This window comes from Paramormyrops kingsleyae, chromosome 14, assembly GCF_048594095.1.
Source record: "Paramormyrops kingsleyae isolate MSU_618 chromosome 14, PKINGS_0.4, whole genome shotgun sequence".
In the NCBI taxonomy this organism is placed as follows: domain Eukaryota; kingdom Metazoa; phylum Chordata; class Actinopteri; order Osteoglossiformes; family Mormyridae; genus Paramormyrops; species Paramormyrops kingsleyae.
In genome coordinates, this window is record NC_132810.1 from 19,827,482 (window position 1) to 19,851,828 (window position 24,347).

The 24,347-nt window shown below is 43.5% G+C and overlaps 2 protein-coding genes across 6 annotated transcripts in view; one reads left to right on the plus strand and one right to left on the minus strand.

Moving 5' to 3' along the window:
• myo6b (myosin VIb) overlaps nucleotides 1-4,189 on the plus strand; it is a 38,657-nt gene extending 34,468 nt beyond the window's left edge. For 3 of the 5 annotated variants that reach the window (XM_023839225.2, XM_023839226.2, XM_023839227.2), the window contains exons 30-33: nucleotides 621-752; nucleotides 1,842-1,868; nucleotides 3,121-3,339; nucleotides 3,705-4,189. In XM_023839225.2, coding sequence (XP_023694993.2) covers nucleotides 621-752; nucleotides 1,842-1,868; nucleotides 3,121-3,339; nucleotides 3,705-3,904 — 578 coding nt within the window. In that variant the 3' untranslated portion in view covers nucleotides 3,905-4,189. Of the gene's footprint in view, nucleotides 1-620; nucleotides 753-1,841; nucleotides 1,876-3,120; nucleotides 3,340-3,704 lie in introns of those variants that run through there. The other 2 variants (XM_023839229.2, XM_023839228.2) reach the window with 2 other exon arrangements.
• Nucleotides 4,190-5,494: 1,305 nt separating this feature from the next.
• Nucleotides 5,495-23,837, minus strand: LOC111857992 (interphotoreceptor matrix proteoglycan 1-like). Its single transcript, XM_023839342.2, has 15 exons — nucleotides 23,798-23,837; nucleotides 23,664-23,719; nucleotides 23,399-23,572; nucleotides 21,147-21,205; nucleotides 20,477-20,682; nucleotides 20,202-20,233; nucleotides 19,622-20,117; nucleotides 18,836-19,149; nucleotides 18,259-18,348; nucleotides 11,931-12,144; nucleotides 11,336-11,546; nucleotides 10,786-10,971; nucleotides 10,499-10,682; nucleotides 9,655-9,735; nucleotides 5,495-6,030 (listed from the first exon to the last, which is right to left on the minus strand). Exons 3-15 carry the CDS (start codon nucleotides 23,564-23,566, stop codon nucleotides 6,013-6,015), a joined length of 2,259 nt encoding a protein of 752 aa, XP_023695110.2. The 5' UTR covers nucleotides 23,567-23,572; nucleotides 23,664-23,719; nucleotides 23,798-23,837; the 3' UTR covers nucleotides 5,495-6,012.
• Nucleotides 23,838-24,347: the final 510 nt, after the last annotated feature.

Below are 24,347 nucleotides of genomic sequence, written 5' to 3' on the forward strand. Positions count from 1 at the left end.
AGCGCTTAGCGGGAACCAGGGAATTCTTGTACACACGCTTGCCGCAAAGATCATCTGTTATCCTGAAGATCTGCTTCCCCCCAACATGACCAAAGCAATTCATTTGAGAAAGTATTGATAGATAATTCCAGCTCCTCAAAAAATATCCAGCATAAAACTCCAGCGTCCTTGGAGATTTCCTTTGTGCGTTCCGGCATACAGCCAATTAAGATGTGAGTTTTGTAGCTCAAAAGAAGTATTAATTGATTAGCATGAACGTCACGTCTCTGCATTGTCTTTGCTTGCCTTTTGTGTTGCACCGTTCAGGGGGCCCGATTTCCCACCATCCCTGGCATGAATTTTTCTTGCCTATTGAAACATTTTTAATTGTAGTCCTGGGGTTTAATTAATATGTCCTCGCAGTTTTCACAGAATTAGCCTAATCTATTGTGAACATTTTATTGTCCAATCATCATCTATTATCGCAAGCCGTGTCATACCCATCCATGGCTGTGCTATCTCCATCTCCCAGTCTCTTCCCCTGCCTGCCACCTTGATCGGTGTTGACTTTAGCCGGGGCATATGTGTGCCATTGAGCGCTATATTAACGACCGGATTTAATATTCCTGGCCCCTGGGTAGATATTGAGCTCCTGGCAGCTTGCCGGGAAGAGTTCCACCGGCGTTTGAAGGTCTACCACGCCTGGAAGTCGAAGAACAAGAAGCGCAACGGCGACGCTGAGCAAAGGGCCCCGAAGTCGGTCACCGACTACGGTAAGAGGCTCGGCCCTTTGAAGAGAATTTTCCTTTTTTTTTTAATGACCCCTGGATAGCTTCAAATGGGTGCGAGTCTGGGAGGTGGTGGGAGGGAAAGGAAGAGAGGGAGGGAGGGAACCATGGAGGGGAGGAAAGAAGGCCCAGCCAAATCCACCAAACCGGATCGGCACCCCTTCCTGTACGTCCCTCAGCCGGAGACACCTATGGCGTGGAAGCTGGGAAGGGCAGCAGCGGATCGATCGCGAAGAGATTAAACCCAACATGAATGCTGGTCGGATTCTAACGCTCAGATGAAAATATCTGCTGGCTATATTAAAAAAAACCAACAATAGTAATATGGTTTGCTTCACCTCCAACTGAAACGGTGGCAGTCGTAGGTCACTCTTTATATAATGACAGAAATGATGATAAGTACTGCTAAACTGCTTTATTGCACTTTGAGTTCCTGGGGGTGTTTTTTAATCTTCTGATTAAAAGGTTTTTGAGGTCATTTAGAAATGGCTTTCGACGTGACAGCCGACCACCGGTCAGGGCGATGAAAGAGATTAGGGTGTTGGAATTGAAAGGAATGCACACCTCGTTACATTTCACATGACCCTCCAACACCGGACCCGACTCGTGACGTACACATCACCGGACCCGACTCGTGACGTACACATCTCTGCCTTTTCTGAGTCGGAAAAGCCACTCTCTCTCTCTCTCTTTTAAATTTTGAAATCTGCGCTACGGCGAAAGAGGAGAGTCTCCGGTTTGGAAGTCAGCTACCCTTCTGACGCAGCGTCCGCAGGGAGGCTCTTATCTCATGGGCATTTCTAATCTGCTATCATAGGCAGAAGTGCCAAAGCTGACGGTCTTCCTGCCGTCTGAAAGGAAACGCTGAATATTACTAGCTACACTTAATTTGATGATTAGGCAAGTTTGTCTTTTTTTGAAAATTATCCGGTTAAAATGGTTACTGCATGTGCTCTAACCCTGCATTAATTATGGTTTTTATGTATTTGTTTGTTCACTTTTTTATTTATTTGTTTGAATCATGTATATATATAGTGGTAAAATTCTGGTTCTGTTTTATGAAAATGTTTTCAGATCACACCACTGTCTTGAGAAGGTCACGTAAGTGGTAATCGGAGCACCAATAACTAGACTAATACCCTGTCGTCTCAAATCTTCAGTTGGGTGTGAATGAGGAGAAATCTGCCAGCCCCTTTTAGCTGCTTCGGGAATTTTCTTTGTCCGCTTTGGCTGTGTGGTGTCACAACCTCTGTCTTGAACATTTTCTGTTTCTGTCAGAAGTCACCTCTTCACACTCAACCCCCCCCCCCCCAACCTTTCCCCCAGTTGGGTATGACGTCAACATTGCCTCAGCTACCCGCTCAGAAGCCCTCAAGTTAATTGTGAGATAAACAGACAGATTAGAAAGGAGAGAAACGATTGAACTTGACGGAGTGATGAAGGCGGGCTTGCCGCGGCACTGCTTCCGCTCGAGGTCCACCTCGGGCTCGCTGGACCACGACGGCATAAAGACGTGGCCAAGTATCCCGAAAGGGAGGCGAGGGCCCGGCCCCCGCTTAAGTGGAGACCCAGAGGTGCGCTCAATCGTTTGTGCTCTGGTGCTTCCTGGCATCTTAATTCCATTAACATTTTTCAAATTGAAAGTCAGACGGTCCCTAGCGACGTTTCGTCAGCCCCTGGAAAAACATCTCTATCCCCTCCCCCGAGCAGTCAAAGTTGACGGCCAGATTTATTAGAAGTGATAAGGGCGGTAATGACCCGTCGTCGATTCTTTGTCTAATTAAGGTGCTAAGGGGCTGCCAATTCGGTCAAGTTCATTTCCTGTTGCTCTTGTGGGGTGTGGGCGATCTTTACAACTCAGCTGTCGGGAAACCTGCTGGAGAATAGCTACGTGAACTTTTCCTCACTGCTTTTCATTGGATCTCTGGGGTCTGTTAAAGTCGGCTGTGCTTTCCTGTCCTGGTTGCGGTGACTGATCGTAGGTGTAGATGGGTCTTTCGATAATGCGCCATTAAACATCTAAAATGTACATTATAGGTACAGCCACGCATGCTGTGTATATTATATGGTACATTTAATGTCGGAAAACATCTGTCTGTCTCTGATATAGGACCATTTGTCAGGCTCTTAAAGGGACAATCAATCAGAATTACAGTGATTAAGTCGTCCTGAGAATGTAGATGTGTTCTAAGCCAGTGTTTCCCAACCTGGTCCTCAGGAACCCCCAGATGGTCCACATTTTTGCTCCCTCCCAGCTGCCTGGCAGACAGTCCACAGAAGCGTGGACCATCTGGGGGGTCTCCGAGGATCGGGTTGAGAAACGCTATTCTAACCTCCCCCCTCCCCCCCACAGCCCAGCAGAACCCCACCCCCGCTGTTCCGACACGGCAGCAGGAGATCACCGTTAACCGGCAGCAGCGCTATTTCCGCATCCCCTTCATCCGGCCAGCTGACCAATACAAGGACCCACAGAACAAGAAGAAGGGCTGGTGGTACGCCCACTTCGACGGGCCCTGGATCGCGCGCCAGATGGAACTGCACCCCGACAAGCAGCCGATCCTGCTGGTAGCAGGTAAAAAGGAAGGAATCCCCCCCCCCAAAAAAAAAAATGGCCGCCATGATCATGATTACCCATAACACCTCGGTCTTACTCATTTAGCACTTCTAGACTGGGGCAATTCTGAGATGTTTTTTTAAAGGTGGGGGGCATAAGAGGGGCCATAACTCATACAGAGGGGCCAAACTTATCATTAGCCAATGATGTGTTTAGAATTGGTGAGTGACAAGGCAGGGGACTTTCTGGGGGCCAATCAGCTTTCAGCATTTTCCCTCTTTTTTTCCCACAAATGTCCATTGCCTGCTGACAATTTCAGCATTGCCTATTTGATTAGAATTTTTCTTTGCTCTGATCCTGCTCCTCCCCCTACTCTCATACAGGAAAGGATGACATGGAGATGTGCGAGCTGAGCCTTGAGGAGACGGGCCTGACCCGGAAGCGTGGCGCCGAGATCCTGCCCCGGCAGTTTGAGGAAATCTGGGAGCGCTGTGGTGGGATCCAGTACCTGCGGAGCGCCATCGAGAACAAGCAGGCCCGGCCCACGTACGCCACGGCCATGCTGCAGAACCTGCTCAAGTAGAACCGGTCTGCAAACGGCGAATAACGGACCTTTTGTTAATCGTTATTTTTATTGTTAATCACTTAGTTTTGATTTTTGCATTTTGCAGTGAACTTGTTCAGAGGAATCGGTAAAGTGTGGATCCTCTATTATACAAGATCTGACCTACGCTTAAATCTTACTGATTACTGAGGCCTTGAGACATTTCTAAGTTATTACTGTAATTAGCTACTGAGCTGTTCCTCTGAAAGTCAGTCTGCATAGTGTGCATTTTGAATTGTTTAATAAAAGAATATTAGCAAAGAATGTTCCCAAATGGTTTTTGATTTATCACAACGGTTGTTTTCACACCAAGATTGGGGATTCCTCTGATGCGTTGTGTATGAAAGATTGGGTATAGGTCAACATTTCACATTGACTCATCTCATCATCAAGGTGTGACTAAGTTATACCGAAATGGTTCTACACAAAGAATGACATTCGAAATCATATCAAAATGTAAAAGCTAATCTGTATGAGTCAGATACCATTTACCATCCATATAAATACAATTTGACTTAAAGGCATATCATTTAAAACATTTCATTTTTTGCCATTTTCTAACCATTGTAATTTGTCTTTTTCAGAAATTAAGTGGCTTTTTACATTTATGTTACCACTTACTAAAAGAATTTAATTTACTGGAGCTTTAACTGTACTGATATAATTTCAGGCTGCTGAGGTAAATGTCAGACCTAATTGATGCATTGCGTAACTTTGAGTACCATAGTTTTAATGCATATTCTCCATCACTGAGGCTAGGAGACGATTTTTAAAAAAAAAAAATGCACATTTTATATTGGGGGGGAAACCATACATTAAAAACATATTCTGATATTTAATACAACAAATTAAGACTCGTGCTATATTGCACTACAGTAAAACTGGTCTAAGTCGCCGGCTTGTAACTCGTCAAGCAAGTCGACGCTCAAGCAAAAGTCCCGATTTTTCCTAATGATGTTTCCTTTAAAATTCCTTGTGTAACTCGCCGTTTGTCGTCAAATTCCCTTAGTCGTCACCTAAATCCCGGTCCCGAACAACACAAATGAATGGATTTTCCTACCTGTAAGTCGACACCCCAATCGCTGCATTCCCGCCGCCTGCTTGTCACCACGGCAATGTAGAAACGGGGAGTCCCCACCTATCGCACTAGTCGCTCCCTGGTCTTAAGTCTCGCGTGTATAGTGCGGTGTAGTAGAGGTATGGTGTTATATTTACTAGTCGGCAAAACGGCGAGATAGACATAAGTCGCCGAAGTGTCGACTTTATAAGTCGGCAAAACGGCGAGTTATATTTACTAGTCGACAAAACGGCGAGATAGACATAAGTCGCCGAAGTGTCGACTTAGGTGTATCTCGTCAATTCTCTAAGTCGTCACTTTTAAGCTGGTGTCGACTTAGACCGGTTTTACTGTATATTGCATCTTCTGTAATGTTCTAAGGTTAATAATAATAATTGATACCTTTATTGATCCCTGTGGGGAAATTCTCATTCACCCCAAGCCACAGAAAAGATATAGCTATTTATTTTGTGACATAAAAACTATTAACAGTAATGCAGTGTCTCCGGTTTAATTCTTTTTCGACTAACTGCCCTACATGAATCATACTTTCTGCATATAGTTTCTTTTTTCTTTTCCACCTGTCTCTGGTGTAGGAAACAACTTGTACAGTCCTGTATCACCGAGTGTTACACAGAACAGTAACAGTATGTTCTGTTTATCGGAAAAAAAATGTGTTAAGATTGCCTTTAAAACCTGTATATAACAATATGACCTGGTACAATTCAATTAGCAGTGATATTCGATTTCCTTAAAAGTTAGGATTGTACTTGGGAATTAGCAGTGTTTGCATTCTCTTATTCTAGATGCAAGAATTTTCACAACTAGGTGGGAAGTGAGAAAATATTAGAACACAATATACAAAGTATTTCTATAGGTTATAATGGCTTGCTTATTATTGTAGTCATTAAATACCTAATTAGTCACTGTTCATTCTTTACTTGCTTTTCCCATAATCTGAGACTGACTTGCACTCTCCTGGGAACCGTGAATATTCTGGCAGACAGGAGAAAAAGCAAGTGGATACATTTCAAACATCTGTCGTGCTCTAAAAAAGAAGAGAAAAATACAATAATTTGTATTACTAATAGACACTGATTAAAAACAATTTTTGTAACAGTTCAGAAATATCAAAATTAAATCACAATGACTTTAGTAGTCTGATGTTACTGTAGTTTTAGTTTAATTCTTAGTTGTGAAATTGACATGAGTTTACATTGTAAACACACAATGGTAATTTGATGTGTTTCTTTTTATAATCCAACATGAGCCTTTTAAAAACATTCAGCATATTGCATTCCAGGTACAATTGCATTTTTTCAATGTTCCACTAGCATGTTCAGATGCCTGATTTGGACTGTCACAACACTAACAGGACAGACAAGAATTGTGGGAAAACAGCATTAATATACCAGGTATGACTAACCAAACAGTATTTTTCATAAATAATGACACAATTGTTTATATTTGTACACATATTCAGACAAATATACAATATACAGATTCAGGAAGTTCATGTCATTTAGGGTCTTGTAGTGGTACTACCATATGTTAAGGTGCAGATAAAAATCTCATTGTGAGGTAAAGAATGAAAAAACTAATCTCAAGGCTGCACACATACTCCTTAGACAGCTAACACCCAGAGATCAAGTCATTCCAAAGCCAACTGCCAGTTCAGTGCATACATTCACGTTTCCTATTGACAGAGGTGGGCTCAACACATCTGTGGAACATTCCACTGCTCACTGGCTTTTCAGTTCGCAATCCTAGTAAGATATGGCTGCCCATAAGGTCAGAAACTAAAGAAAAACAAAAAAATCCCAGCGACAGATTCACACACGGATGAGCAGTCCATGTGGCGCCCTAGGAAAGCTTTACCACATAGCGCCCCCCACAGGAGGCAAAGTGAAATCAGCTTGCTAAGTCAGCGCCCCGACAGAAGATGGCGCCCTAGGCAGCCGCCTATGTTGCCTAATGGGTTGACCGAAATCTCGAGGCAATCTCGAGGTCTAACCAGAGGACAACATGAGACAAGGTATAGCAGTCATCACTTTTACAATTAAAATGATTTTATAATCACCGGAAGAATGTACCATCACGCACATTTGATGTGACTGAAAACTCGTTGTTGCACACATTATATCAATATAGAAACAAGAACAATTTAAAATGTAAATTATTTATTGTGTAGCTTTGGTCATGGAAACCAGAAAATGAGTCCAAGTGAATCAATATTAACTAAAAAGCGTAAGTTAGTATATATCCATATTATTTACTATTATTATACAGCAAAAACATCCAATAATTACAATATAATCGGCAATGATGTCAAGTCAGGTTAGGTTGATGGGCAGGCACTGGTACAGCACGTTGCCGCAGCCACCATACGATGAAACCCCTCAGGATCCCGGTTGGCGACCCGCCAAGGCCAACATGTGGTCCAGTCCCACTTTCCGGAAATGGCCGTCTATCTGCCACAGCCAGGTGTTACGTGGGCGTCCCCTTGGCCTGGTCCAGCCCCTCAGGTCCTCAGAAATGAGGATCCTGCGAGCCGGATCACCCTCAGGGAAACGCCGCATGGCCGTAGTGCCGTAAGGTAATGTGCCTCAATTGGGACTCCTTTAGCAGCGGCTCGTTCGACACAAAGTCAAACCAGCGGTACCCAAGGATTCTCCGAAGAGACACAGTACCGAGTCCAGTCCTCGTCTCAGGTCACTGGGTAGCGTCCACGTCTCACAGCCATACAGCAAGACAGGGAGAGCCAGGACTCTGAAGACTTAGACCTCCGTCCGCTTACAAAGATATCGGGAACGCCGCACGCCCCTTTCCAGCGACCTCATGACCCCCCCCCATGCTCTCCCAATCCATCTGCTGACTTCATAGGAAGAATCACCAGAGACATGAATGTTGCTGCCCAGGTCAGTGAACCTCTGGATGAGGTCGGGATTCTCCCCGCAGACAGACACACTACTGACGGCTGTGCCCAAGAGGTCATTAAAGGCCTGGATCTTGGTTTTTATCCAGGACACTTGCAAGCCCAGACACTCAGACCCCTCGCTCAGTCTCTCGAGACCCCCGATCGGAGCCTCCACTGACTCCGCAAAGATCACAGCATCATTGGCAAAGTCAACATCAGTGAATTAATGCAAGTTAATTTAATTACACAATAATTACCTTCAATATATGACATATACTATCTGGATATAACAATACTTTAATTTGTATGTCATTAATGTATATTACTGTTTTATTTTTTAAAAAAGAAAACAATTTGCAAGTACTGTATAATGTTTTTGTGGTTTAGTTAGAATTCATAGAGGATCCATCCATCCATCTATTTTTCTGTACCCACTTGTCCTATACAGGGTGGTGGGGGGTCCAGAGAGAGGGCAGAGAACAGCCCAGGATGGGGCGCTAACCCATGGCAGGGCACACTCACACACCATGCACTCTCACACTCACACACCATTCACTCTCACACTCACACCTACGGGCAATTTGGTAACTCCAATGTTTTTGGACTGTGGGGGGAAACGGCGTACCTGGAAGAAACCACTCAGAGATTCTTTTATGAAAATGATATTCCCTCCTTTTTACATGCAACTGACATGTTTCATATTTATAAAGGATTGAACAGAACATCTGTATTTACAAATCTTAGGTAATACATAGCTAAAAAGGTTTTCAGAATTGATGTAGGACAGAAGCAAAAGTTTTTCCCCTTTCCACAATAGAGCAGAGATCCCAAAATAAAGCATGATTAAAGTTGAAGCATGATTCCCCCAAATGTCACTGCATACAGTATGGTTCCAGGAAGAAGAACAAAGAATCTGGCTGTTAGCCTTGGTCTCCATCCCACGTTCACTCAAGGAAAATTATGGGCTGAAACTAATTTCCACGTTTCAGTCATTGCATCATATACAATTATAAAATAATAAACATCCATGCTCGCCAAACACCCTCAAACGTAGTTTATGCTTGCAAGGTCACAAGCGAAGCAAATCGAAAGGTACAAAGTAACTCGATCACTGCTTTCAGTTTGCAGTCCAGCCGCATTTATCTTCAATCATGTTCTTCGAAAAAGGAATGTTAGCTTTAAGTTACGTTTTAAAAATGTAACAATTAACAGCAGCAACCCTGAGCATTTTCGTAAAAACTGAATATCCCCTCACTTTTATCTCATACTCCCCTGTACCATATTTTTTATATAGCATTTAACTCTGAAAACAAATTTACGAAATGCTGTTAAATATTTGTTTTTTTCATTCGAAAGTAGTTTATATGTTTCCAAGGTCCTCACGTGTTGTTCTCACAACTTTTCTTCCAGTTTAAAGACAAAAAAAAATCTCATTATCGGTTATGGCATTTCGGAATAAAACCTTAAATCTCTCTGGAGGTGATTTGGTTCGATGAAACGGTCCTTCGGTAACAAAATGACCTATTCTGCTGAGCCGTATCTTTGATTAACTGCAGTCAACCAGGGCAAAATATCTCTTTCATGAATGGGAATCGGTCGGGGATATTAATGAATTGTTCACATTTGCTGGACTCTGTGAACAAGATGGACAGAAAAGGTAAAACGATACTTAATTCCCGAACCTTGAACGAATCGATCAGACCAGAAAAGCCTTTACAGCTGTATTCGACAGAGGATTTGTGGACATGCTCTTACCTCAAAAGGGAAACATTGGCGGAAATCGTCCATTTCTGAATCTAACTTGTCTGGTCTTGTGGCATGTAGTGGCCGTGAGATCTGTGGATGTAATCTAAAATGATTATACGATATACATTCAAATATATCAAGATACTGAACGAGAATGGAATATACTATACATAATACAAAATATTCATTTTGACAAAATATTTGTAATTACATGACCACAAGAGGAAAAGTATGGAAATAATTTGGCTGTAGGGAGATATAATAATCAAAATTCTATAGCGGGAACTTGACCTGACAAACATAATATAATTTTGCATTTGCTGTGTCATATATTGGCAAGATTTACTGTTGCTCGGGGTCATTTCAGTTATTTAATTATGTTTGCATACTTTTTGCAGAAGTGAAATTGTTTTCCTCTATTGTCTCTCCTTATTCAAGAACAATTCCACTTAATCAGAAATGATAGCATCTGTTGACGTAGGAAATAGCATTCATAAATACGATAACTGGTTTATTTAACTTTTCCAGGGCTCTGCTCATACATTTTAATGCAAAAAACTTTAAAAACTTAAAAATTGTGTTAACAGTTTGAGTTCTAAGTGGATGGTACACGCCTCATATTGCCGTTGGGTCCTTAAGCAAGACCACCACCCCCGCTGTCTCTGAAGTTACAGTGATTGTAGCTTTATGGAGGTTTTGGCTGCTGAGTTAAACAAACCATTCAGGGCTTATTTGGATTAATCTGGGGCTTCATTCCAGGCTTGCGATGCATCCAGCTACCTGTACTATGACAAGAAAAGCACTGTAATCTATTCTAAGGTTCTTAGAGTGAGGAAGATGGGGAGTTATTTACCTCGATAGTGAACTGCGTGTCATCGACTGAACTCAAGGTGTCCTGCTCAGAGAGTCCGGTGAAGCCAGGCCCGGTGCTCGGGGTGCGGGTCAAGCTGGACACGCGAATCAGGGTACCATCGTCACTTTCAAAAAGCGGGTTTAACTTCACAGTGCGAGCAAATGCAAAAGGGCCATTTTTGTGTCTGTGGTACAGAAGAGACACGCGACCTACTGCTTTTTACATGTTCATGCGTGTTGCGGGGGGAAAAAAAGTGAATTTGAAATTGATAAGACAGCCGTGCTTACACAAAACTCACTGTCCTCCTGGTCTGGATGCATTTCCTGTTAATTAACAGCAAGATCCCAATCACGGCCAAGACCAATGCAAGGAAGCCAACAAGGCAGCTGATGATTAGAAATGGGTCAACAGGCAGCGAGACCAGCTCAGTGCAACGCTCTCCGTGAAAGTGCCAGTATCTACCAACAGGGCATCTAAGGATCGTTAAAGAAAAAGAGAAGAATGAGCGACATAAACAGGGAAGTCACTCAGCCATTTGTAAAGCACAGTACCAACCGCAACAAGCAAGATCGAATTCCCAATCCCGTCCTCGGGGGCCACAGATGGTTGCATTATTTAATTTTAGCTTTATTCACCCCCCAATGAATAGATAGACCTTTGTATTTAAATTACTAAGTTGTGCCCCCACCCAATATCAAACTCTCTGCTACGCTATTGGTTTCATGTGTGAAATGAAAATAAAATGACTTCCACGGCTTATTCGCAACTGAGGAAACGTTCTCTCCCTTAGACGCCCGGGTGAGTTGGGTAGGGCCTGGTGCCTTGCAGCCGGGGTACCTGCAGGTAGCGCCTCCTCCTGGTACGATGTGGCACTGCCCCCCGTTGAGGCAGTAGTCCGGCTGGAGGCTGCAGAGACTCCGACAGGGAGGCCCGTCCGGAGCGCCGTAGCCGGGCTCGCAAACGCACTCGGCCTCGCGGGTCAATGCGTTAACCGCACAGCGTGAGAACTCGCCGCAAGCCAGGAACCTGCAAGGGTCCGTCACCTCCGCTGGGGCCAGGAGGGAAGGTCACGTTAACTTTAATGACATTTCCCTACCCTCTCGTCCCTTCTGCTTAACGCACATGATGTTCCTCTCGCACCTGGCGGACGGCCAAAGTCATGACTCACTTCAATTAGGATATCCTGGCTTACACAGGCTTTTAACCTTGTAAAGTTTTTTGAAAGTGATCCAGCTTTGTTTAATTAAGATGGCAAACAATGGCTGAGACATCGAGGCCATCCGCGCGTTACTGTTGACTCAGCTGACGTCCTGTCTTCTGGAATAATCCTTTCGAATCTGACTGTTCTGTAGATCACATACACTACACTGTCAGAGGTGAAGGCGGCCATCGGCTTTGCTGTCACCTGATCTACCTGACAGGTACAACTTACCAGACTCGACACCCGGGGACGTGTGCTCCACCTCGACGTCGAGGCGCTTGGGCACACCGCAGCAGAAGTTCGCGATGACACGATGGACCGCTTCTGTGACATTATACGGCCCAGACGTCTTCATTTCCCTGTTGAAGATCACGCTTCCGTTCCTGAAGCTGAGAATCTCGAGCTCCTTAAATCCAGTCACACTGGAATGCAGATATGGGAGCAACTGGAGTGAAAAGGAGAACGAGAAAAGTAAGAGCCAAAAGCAGCAGAGAGGCTGAGTTATATTCACTCTGTCCTTTCCTTGGCAATCTAACAGCACCCCTACTATTAAAGCAGTATAGAATTTTCTAGAATATTACCTATTATTTCAGAATTATTTCTGGATTAGAATGAAAGGTGGTAAATAAAATCATAAAACCTGAAATAAATCAATGATCGCTCTTCAGAGCTTTATAATGCTTGAATAAGTGCTATTCATGCTGTCGGATTACCTTCTTGAAAGTTTTAGGCTAAAAACTACAACTACAAATACTGTCATCATCCAGCGAGGTTAAAAGAGGATCAATGTAGTAGGTAATGTGCTTACAGCATATAATGGCTTTAAAATCTACCCCAACCGCAGATGCTCTTCACACAATATTTGTAGGTCTGGTTCCTAAAAGAGCACGTCACCTGGACTGAAACCTATAAGCAGCTTCTGCAAAATGGAACAGGGGCTGGGAAGTGAATCCATCGCTCCCATTAAAAAATAAATGGAGAGCCAGTGTTAATCCAGCTGTCACCCCTTAGGTTCAAGACCAGGGCAAGTGCCTGTCTATAGGACATCATTTACAATCAGCGCACAGAGGAAGAAGTCAGGTTCTAATGCACAGAATGACAGAGTTCTGGAAAAATTGGATCATTACAGCAAGATGAGTGTTGTGGGAGCTGAGCTTGGAATGATGAATACACTGTATTCTAAGAGCTCATTCTCCGCCCTGCACCATGGAAAATGGCCTACAAATAAGTAAATTTATAATAAAAGTATGAATTATATCCATGGATGTGCGAAGGGAGGGCTGGGGTCACCCCCCAGTCTGCAAATTTTACAGAGTGCTACAGCACTATTTAATTGTGGGGCACCAGCAATTTTTACCTGCCCCCCAAAAAGTCGCTGATTAAAAGAGTTTTTTTTTAAGAATGAGGTTTTCCTGCATGGCAAACGATACCTGTTTTTCTCTTTCCTGTTCGCTAGTGGCAGATCAGAGAGGCTGATTAGAATGTGAGTATTTCAATGTGTGTGTGTTCACTGTGGATGCAAACATGTGGCGGAGTGTGTTGTGTAAAAGTAAATAACTGCTGACGTCACACGTCAGTAACATGCAGCTGAAACAGTGAACATACCCCCCCACTGCTGCTTTGCAATTGTGCTGCCCCTTGTTCAGATCCATTCCCTGATACAGACTCTTAGGTCACATCTCAACAGTTAACTTTGCATTCGGTTACGCTCCACTTACAGTACAGACAACAGCAGGGGCTACTGTTAATCTGGGAAGGATCGCAAAATACTACTCTCACAGAAGTAGTGCAATTTTCTGTAATTAAGCTATTGGAAATATAGAATAAGAAATAAGAATCAGTAAGAAAAAAGTGATATTGGGATAAAGTTAGATGAAAATGTATATTTAATTGCATTGTTTTGCATACTAAAAAACCTATGGGAGATACTACATTAAAAACTCCAAAAAGGGAAATATTAGATTTGAAAAGTTTGTGGGAAAAAATGACCAAAACTTAATTAAAGATTATTATAATAAATAATTAACATAACAAAATCAGGGGGTGTGTGGCTGTGCTGGTTTGGTTGCTGTGTCCGTGATCAGATGGTTGTTGGTTCAAATCCCATAGTTGGTAGAATGATTTTCACCATTGTTCCCTTTAGCAAGACCCTTAACCTTCAATTACTCCTGAGACTGGCCGATCACGCTGTTATTGGATGAAATGTCTGCCAAATAAGTGCATAAGCTGATCTTTAAAAACTAAATGAGTCTAATATAACATGAGTTTTGCAGCGCACAGCCGGTGGACACAGATGGGAACGATTTGGAGGGCCCTCTTTGGTCGAGCCCCGCAAACAGCTGCAGTGAGGCATTAGCGGACACCGTAAGCAGCCCCGTGACCTGCGCCCCAGGCCACTTCTCCCATCAAACTGACTCCAAATACCATTTGCTCAACTCCCTGGCAGAAGCAGATGTTTATGCTGGAGCTAATGAAACACATGCCCCTTCAAAGAGCATTAGCTACTGTGCAGTTATTAAAAATCGCCCTTAGTGGGGTATTTCCCTCACCTTTGATTTGTTTGCCTTTTAAAATATTTAATAAAGATGCATACATGCATACTTTAGAACTATTTCTAGCTACATTCATAAAGGGGCAGTTAGAGGGGCTTCGTGCTATCTATCCATCTAGGTTGTTCTGCTGGAAGCTGCCAGTTTTAATGTAAGACCTATTTCCACACACCAATCGTATCATCGTGCAGAAGATACGAGCACAAGCACTCCGGCGATATCTTCTGCAGAATGATACGATTGGTGTGTGGAGTTTGGTAGAAGAAAATAGTTCCTACATGAAACTGCTCACTAGAATGTCTGTGGATATCTTGAGTAACCGGGGCATGATTTCTGGTAAATGACGTCGCTATTTAATGTTTCAAATGTATTTTTCTTGGTGCTTTAAACACCACAGAAAGAATAATATTCATTCCCATTGTATTGGAGAGAAGCCTGACCATTTCTACGGACGATATCGCCAAAATAATTCTGGGCAGGTACTTAATAGCTTCTAAGTGAACTGAAATGTGAAATTGTGCTGGGTGAATTCACACCGTGTTCTTATTAAATATGGAACATACTGCACAGTACAATCACTCTGTAACCCTAAAAACAAATACGTCTGGTCCTGATTTTGAGAATAAGAGTAAGTTCAAGCTTGCTGGACTGCAAAGCATAATTGGAAAGTCAGCTAATGACGCAGGTCGGGATCCACTTGTTTATAAGATGCAGTTGTGCAATGACGGACATTTTTCCTAGAATAATTAAAGTTAAGGACCTCGTATTCAAGGGTACTAACATAATCCCAACCAAATGAGCCAGCAACAATCTGATGAAGACGGACTTGTGTTCAACCTCTGAGTGTTTGGCAGTTAAATAAGCCATCCGCCGTCTAACCACCAATCCAGCACAAGATCGCTGGAGTGAATTCAACAGAAAAATAGTAAAATACCTCATTACAAAGTCACAGCCAATATTTGCATCTTTCAGTCCTTTCTGACACTTTCAATTCCTCCATATTTTCTTGATTTCAACCATTTATTTTTAGTGCACCAACTTTCTATTCAATTCAAGGGTACAAAGGGACACAATATTTTTTTCATTTTCATCCACCATCCACCAGACCGCCAAGTGTCTCTGGGATCACCTCGCCCCAGTTGCGAGAAGGCAGCATTCACATCGGCATCTCTCTGAGCGAGAGCTGCCAGATCGGAATTCAGGTCAACGTTCATCAAGTCAGACCAGGGATCGTACTCTGCACGCTTCCCCATCACCCGGATATGTGTTCCTTGCCACGTATATTTTTAGACAGTGTTGTTCCCTCATTCTGTAAGCTCGGGGGAGTCTCCCCATTCTACCTGGGACCAACAGAACTCATAAAAACGGGTCACTGCAGATTCCCAGCCCTTCCACAGTTGGTTGCAGTAGATGCCATCTTCTCTGTTGTCTACATGTGTTCGCTTCTCTTCTGTTCTTCTGTTCCTTAACAACGCCTGGTGCCATCAAAGGCCACCTGAATGAGATACCGAGTCCATGTGGACACATTCTCCTAAGATCTGAAGGCACAACAAGATGCCTCTCTTTTGTGCTTTGTGGTTAACACTCTCTGGTTGTAAAACACTTTCTGTTCAGCAAATTGGTTCTATGTTTGTGAGATTGAGTATGGAAACTAACACAGCTACAAATTACAAAGTGTTAACATTAGGCAACTCTTTAAGTACTAGGCAGAGTTGCCCTTCCATGGTTAAGAAAATCAAGAGAAGTGCACTGATGAGGCTGCAAATCAATGGATGAAATTTCAACAGAATGCAAGTTACAGTCCCATCTTCTGAGTAAGGACATCAATCCATCCATCCATCTTCTGTACAGTAACTGCTTATCCTATCCAGGGTTGTGGGGGGTCTGGACCCGATGGGCACAAGGCAGGCAACAGCCCAACACAGGGCACACTCACATACCATTCGCTCACACACAGAGTTGGGAAACCCCATGGTGACAAATCCCAGTCTGGACTTTCACTCTCTGGACCTGAATTACCAAACTCTGCTCACACATGCATACATATGGGCAATTTGGCAACTACAATTAACCTCAGTGTGTAGGAGGAAAACCAGAGTACGGGAAGGAAACCCCATGGTGACATGAGGAGAACATGCAAACTCCACACACCCAGAACCCTGGTGGAGACTTGAACCCAGGTCCCAGAGGTGGGAGGCAACAGTGCTAAGCACTGCACCACAGTGCCCTCCCCCACCAAAACAGGTATATCAAAATATCATCAGTGCTCAATAAAATTACGTTACTGTGGTAATTAAATCTGAAACCACACCAATTTAGATAAACAACAGAAATGTATATAAATGTTCTTCGCTATATATCATTCTCAAATTTCACATAATCAGAAATGCAGTACTGCAACTAATGTGACTTTGACAAGCAAAAATTCAAATAACAGAAAGGTGGCTAGGACAAAATATCTGACATGTCTGCAGAGACCTGAGACCGTTAAATGAGGTATATACTCCTACAATTAATCTCAAAACACTCCACTGAACACCAGCCACATCCAAAACATGCAAACAAACCACAAATCCATAAATAGCTGCTTTCTAGGCTTAGCGCATATTATTGTCTGGTGGAAGGGGGGGGGATCAATTCCTCATAAAATATTGAGCAATTGAGCTGTTGCAGTGGGTGCATGTTTAAAAACAGCCCATCCTCACATGCTAAGGACTGCATTACTTAAATATTACCCACTCGCACATAGCGGGAGACCACACACACCGACACATACCCACACACACACACACACGTGTATGTTAGAGGGCGTCATAGCACTCAACACGCTATCACAAAGCTCCAGGTCTAACTACATATTACCCAAATCTTTTCATTTCTCTCCAGTCCACAGTGAAGTGCGCTTTAGTCATTAGGCTGCATAGTCACGAGGCCATCTTCCGTATCCTACAATCCACTTATAGGCAGTTTATGGGAAACAAAGCGTATCCGCATTCACACAGCCCGGTCACACACGCAAAGCTATGAAGACAGAGGACCCTTATTTCACAGCTTTGCCGCTGACTCACTCCAACATGTTTCTGTGTCTAACCACACGTACACGACAGTAACATCAACGGGGCACCTAAAACTAGGAACCACAGCAGTACTTCCGTCGGATAACTCCCGATGAAATATGCATCTCTGACTTAAGTGACCAGTTATAGGTTACATATCGCAACGAATGATGATTCACAGGAAAGATTTAATGAGGCAGCAGTCGCCTCTGATGCAGGCAGAGACACAGGGAGATGAAAGAGACACTTTGGCCTCGTTCTGCAGCACCCTGGTAGAAAGGTCATCTCCCACGAGGCACACACAAGAGGCATGGTATAAAACATGGTAAGTTTTACAGCTGGAAACTGTCACACTCTGAAACTGGGGGAGGGGGACAAGGGATGTTTAAAGGAAAATAAAACCGATAAAAAGTTACAAAATAACGTTTAAATGGATGTTGGGAAGATGCAGCCTGTACTACAAACACCAAGACCAGCTGGAGACGGCGCTGTGTGACTGGGGCAGGCATGTGGCCACGTGGGAAAGTCACGGGTTTGACCTCACACCCTCCTGAAATTGGTTTGCACCTGATCAGGCACCAGAGAGGTAGTAAAATAAAGAGTTTGGATCGCCTTTGAAATCTGCCAACCACCCGAAACTCATTTTGACAGCATGGGGGACGGGTGGGGGGTTGGGGGGAGGGGTACTCAATGAATCTTTCAAGTTTTTCATGGATACTGCAGCTGGGACTGAGGAATCGATTGCGATGAATCGAAACGTCACTGCACACCTATAGGGGAATGAGTCGATCTCAGCCATGCCTAGTTTGATGCAGACTACAGCACAGGACTATTTCCATTCCATAGCTAAATGAATCCTTAGCGGTAGACAATGAAAACATACGTGCATGTGATTACCGAATAACTTATAATTAGCTGGTTATAAAGAATGAAAGGCACATAGCAGATAGGTACCGGGATGGATAAGGCTATTCTCTGTTTCCCAGGCTCAGATTTATCGGAGGATCCAGAGTTTGGCCCGTCGTGAGAACTGGAAATCTGCATCTAAGCGAGAGAAAACACAGCCACCTGTTTGATGAAGATTGTTTAAGATCATTTGCATCGGTTAAAACCCCTGAAATCGCTTTTGAAAAACAAAGTACGGCTGATTTAATCAAAACAAACCAACAATGAAAAACACAATTACCAAATTTCTGATAAATCAAGCATTATCATAATTTATCATATTGAATATTTGATTTTTGCAGCTAATAAAGTGAGGAGTGAGTGTTATTCCTCATACTGAAACTTAATATAAATGTTTGCAGGGGTTTCTCACTGCTCCTTGATGTAGAACAAACATTCGTCATGTTTAATTATTTAAACCGCGTTTGTCTATGTCTGAAACATCTAAACAATTAGCAGAAAGTCCAGTCTCCTACTGAAACACTGCAGCCTAAAAAACGTGCATGAATTACTTTGATCTGAATCGTTTGCCTTGTTTCGCTTGGAGCCATTGGGAAGAAAATAATATAGGAACTTGTTTACCTACCACTTGAAGAAAGACGTTTTCCAGTAATCTGTAATCAGGGGAGCTTTTGTTCAGCAGGTTGTTAGCAAACATCAAATTAGCGACCCGCAAGCTAAACACCACTGCCATCTCTCTGCTGTGACTCTCTGCGGTCATGGTCTTTGAAGATGGAGATGCATGTTCACGGGGATAGTCTGTCCCAGCCGGATCTCCACCGTCATAATCTATCGGGATAGGGGTGCTGGTTTCAGAACGTTGCTCCTTCTCTTTCTGCCTGGTATCGTCCATATCCTCCTGTCCACGGGCAGTGGTGAGGACAGCAGAGACCACACTATCTGCAACAAATTTGGGAAGAATCAAGATGTCATATTGGCTATGTGCATTGAGCTATTTCCTCGTTCAACCATACCATATACAACCGATCCTAATCGGGGCACTTTCAATCAGTGAGGCAGAAGACCCCCATGTGCCTGAAATGAAATACTTCATGTACATTAATGATGGGATACTGTATTATATTCTTGTACCTTCATCTAAAGCAGTGTGTCTCAACCCAGTACTTGGGGACGTCCACACGGTCCAGGTTTCGGCTCCCTCCCTGCTCCCACCATATTTGAACAAAGCAAACAAAAACACCGAATGCCTGGTACCGGATGCATGAATGTGTTGGAAGTTGGGAGGGAACAAAAATGTGGACTGCCTTTGGGTCCCAGAGGACTGGATTGAAAGGAACTGATATATTACCAATGTTCACCAATATTCGCACAAGAACTAACAAATATTAGTGATCATAAGTGATTTGCTCACCTGTTGTAGCATGTGAATCTGGGATTTCAGGGTGTTTTGACCTCAGATCTTGCCCTTGCTCTGCCTTGTCTGTGCCTTCGCCAGGCTGAGCTTCTGTGATTGGCTCATCCAGTGGCTGTGTCATGGTGACCAGCACAGTGCCAGATACATTTTCATAAAGGCCCAACACTCCGTCCATGAATGAAAGCACGGGGTGGTTGACGACATCACGACCCCTATCACCGACACCTGTGGAAAGGTCATATCCTCGAGTGATGGGGACACTCTCCGTCCTTGCCGACCCTTTGTTGCGTATCACAGGTCCGCTCGTGGTTTCCACACTCTGATCTATGTCTTCTTTCATGAAGACATCTGACTCTAGAAGATTCTCTAGATCATTCTCCTCCTGATGCTTTCCCACCTCCACAGAGGCAGGAGAAAGATGAGGTTCCTCAATTGCAGTTGCTGTGGTCTCTGTAGTCATCTTCATTTCACTGTGAAATTCCGGTGTTGGCGTCTGAGAAAACACACATTATGAAACATCAAAAAACGTCAGTTAAGCTATTTATTATTAACTTGTTATTAGAGGTGATAGAATTACCTCTTCTAACGTTGATCTTACTGTTACCTGCTCTTTCAGGATGAAAAGTGAAAAGAAAAATTATTTTACAACATCAAAAACTCTTGACAATGCTAAATACTGGGTGAAAAGCTACTTTCCACCTGAACAGTGCATTCACAGAAATATATACATATATATATCATCTGTCAAATGATACTATTCTTTTGGATTATATCCAGTACATGATGCAACATAAGGTCATTTTAAAGTTTTGCCTAAATCCTGCTGAGTGCATATTGTCGAAGGTTCCTAACCAGGTGCAAAACAGACAGAATGGATGTCCAACGGCAGTGACGTATCTTCTCTGAGGGCTTTGGTGACCATGTCCTTAAGATGAGTCTTAATTGTCATCTGGTCACCCAGACCAGAACCCGGTACCGTGCTCTCGCTGCCAGCTGTCTCGGAGACCAACACGTCTCCGTCAAAGACAGCAGCGTAGCGGACGGAGACATCCCCAGACCTGCCAAGGAAAAATGACAGTGAAAGGTAGGAGTTTAGTCAAATCACAGAATACATGATGGAGGCCTTCTCCTGTTTTCCCCCAACTGACTTAGACAGGCAGGTGGAACATGGATGGATGCATGGATGGATGCATGGATGGACGCATGGATGGATGCATGGATGGCTTCCTCATATTTCTGCTTTCTGGTTGTGGATAGGTGGTGGGTGAGTTAGCATTGTGGCTCAGTGTTTAGCTTGGAGCCTCTAATACTTGTGTCTGCACAGGTTGTCCTTGCCGCTCTATTTTTTCACACCACAGGCCAAAGACATGCATTTAGATGAATTGGAGCCCCCAGTGTGTCAGGGTGTGTGTGCTCTAGGCTGCCCCTGCCCCAAGACATGCGATTCCTGCATCAGGCTCCAGGAGAAATACAAGCCTCTGTCAGACAGACAGACAGACAGACAGACAGACAGAAAACCCACCTAAATCCTAAAACTCTAATCTCTTTAAATCCTGACAGTTTTTCAAGAACATGCAGCATCTGTCGAAAGAAAGTGAAAGTGAGACTTAAAACGAAGTTCAAAAGTTTTACTTGAATGAAATTAACTCCAGCAGCACTTTGTTGCAAATTGACTGCACACTGCAATGTGGCTTCAGGTATTAGATGTTACATCACTGGAGACATATGAATGGTAATTTGCAATCTATCATCTATGGTTCTGCCCTTTTCGCCCATATCGACCCTCAATCTCTGTGGCAAAAATGCCAGTGATCTCGATAGAGCCTTTACCTATTTGAAACAATTATCCTAGTGCTTCAGAATTTAGCCCGACCACTTTAGCATAGCAAGATAATTTATTAAGGAGTCGGTAATCACTTTAATCATATGATATGCCAGCTAAACTTCAGTATTTACAGTAATATTGTTCCTTAAATTCTACAATATGAGCAGCTCTGCAACAGTACCAGAATACCTTAGTGATCTGCTGGCCTCATACAACCCCCCACGCTTGCTTCGTTCTCAAGGCGCAGGGTATCTGTTAGTACCCAGGGTAGAAAGAGCTACGGCAGGCTGCAGAGCTTTCTCCTATAGAGCTCCTCAGCTGTGGAATGGTCTTCCACCAGATATGCGGGATTCAGGCTCACTCTCAATATTCAAGTCTAGACTAAAAACACACTTGTTCAGTCTAGCCTCACCTAGCTATACAAAAAAATATTGTTGTTATTAATCTTTTCTTATAAAATAGCTTTAGCTAATTGTTCACCCCCAGTTAGACCTGTAGTGTGAGGTGTAGAGCTGGGTGGGGATCGGTGCCACTGGCTTTGGATAAATTGAGCTGTCAGTCGGTCACTCTAGCTTCACAATCCCTTGTGGAATTGCAGTGCTGACGTTTCAGGGACTCCCCATGCCTGCATTCCCACTTGCCTCTCCCTCCTACTCATGTTACCATACCATATCTGCCAGAGCTTACACACTGCACTTACACACTGCACTCACCTAACTGTTAGCAATGCCTATAGTCTCCCCTACTTTGGTTAATTGCACATTTTATTTCCCCTGCTCCTCCTGGGTTGTGCTGCCCGGAGACCCCAAATTATCAAGATATCCTGCACACCCTGGTACATGCGACGTCTCCACTACGCATGACGTCCTTCTGTCCAGCTCGCCCTTCTGCCTGTGTCATCCTCCACGTATGCATGGCTGCCTCACTACTGGTTGGCCGGCGATCTGAAGGAGCGCCAACACCGGCTTGTCATCACCTCCCTGCTCCCCAGGTGTGACTCAAATTTTATGACTTAGACAGGGTGACTTGGCACTTAACCATCTCTCCGATTTGACTTTCCCTGCTGGGGCCAGGAGGACGGGCTCCCCCTTTGAGTCTGGTCCTTCCCAAGGTTTCTTCCTTCTCAGGAGTTTTTCCTTGCCACTGTCGCCTCTGGCTTACTCACTGGGGGCTTTGGGTGGGGATGCTGTAAAGCGCTTTGAGACGATGTAATGTTGTGAAAACGCGCTATACAAAAATAAATTTGTTGTTGTTAATCTTTTCTTATAAAATTATGAAATTCTGCGAAGTACTTTTTGATTCATTATTGATTCAGTTCAATTTAAGAAAAACATATTAACTTTTATATGGCATATCTCAATAATAATTTCTAAGTGTACTAAACTGAAAATGCATGTTTTTAAGTTCTTCTGACATCTTGGCAGATGGCAGCCTGCCCTTGGTGATTCATCACATTCTCTGCTCCAGTATATTTCATTATATGCTTTTATCCAAAGCAACGTACAGCTACATTTCAGCAGGGTCAACCTGTTTCTGCACTAATTGAGGGTTAAGGGCTTTACTTAAAGGGCCATTGGTGAGGTCACTCTTCTGACCCGGGGATTCAAACCAACAACCTTCTGATTGCAGGCACAGCAGCCTAACCTACTGAGTCACACACTGCCCTCCACTGTTACACTCAGCACACCTTCCTATTGCACTTCCATTCCCCCCATAAACCCGTTTCAGGTCCAAGCTCATTTACAATCCTATATCACAGCACCAATTTGGGAAAAAGAAAAATACAGATGCGAGTGTCACTCTGGATTAAACCAATAAAACACAGTGGTATGAGTTCCCCAAGGGCAGGACTGAAAGGCTATTACACTGGGCTGACATTAATACACATTATAAGCAATCAGTCTCCTCTTTCCTTTGAAGGCCATTCAGTATGAAACATCGGTAATCACCTGGTTTCGTAGGTTGAGGGTCAGCTCCTCATATCGGTCGCCGTGCGTTTCATTCGCCAGCTCACTTAAGGATGGATCTGCAATGGTGATGCTGAACTCCAGCACCTGGTCCTCAGGCTCCTCTGGTGATGGTCTGGAGAGCTCAGCTTCTGCCTCTTTATGGACCATAACCTTCTGCGAGGCAAGCGATTATGGCCACATGAGCGACGTCAGGATTATGGGACAATCCTGGCCTCGTTCGGGCCGATGTCGGCGAGGTTCTCACCTCTTCAGACGCTTGGCTGGGAAGGAGGAATTCACAAGGATTCGCAGAAGGAATTTCTATGGGGCAGAAATTATTCATTAAATGTGAGGACCTCGTTTAGCAAACTGAAGGTTTTAGCAGTAATCAATGCTCACCTTGGACTTTCTCGCTCGCTCTTTCTGGATCATGCTGTTTTGACCTGAGATGAAAGATTTTACAGTCAGATTGAAATCTGGTGGAAAAAATCAGTTTTAGATAAAAATTTAAATTTAAATGCAAAGACTGAATAACACTAAAGGTGTTTTCCCCATATCTTCTCACATTCCTGCATGGATCCATGCAGACTTAACCAGATCATGATCAATTTCAGAAGGTTTTTATTTCTTGCGCTTGATTTTTTTTGTGCTTATAGTCTGGGGATTGGCTCAGAGTAGGAACAGTAATGCTGTATTTCAAGTTTAGCTTCAATTTCTTTCACGCTCTGAACTATTGAAGTAACTTTAGCTAAAACATTTGAATTTTTAGCTATTTTAACTTTGAGCCAGTATAGCATTATGTCTGCACTCTTCAGACATCTCTGACAGTTTGTGATGGTTGAGTTTGTGGTACACAGCGAATTACCTTTTCCCGTATCAAATCCTTATCTGTATTCTGCAGCTGGCCCTTTACAGCCGATAGCTCTGCAACGCTAAAGCAAGCTGTGTA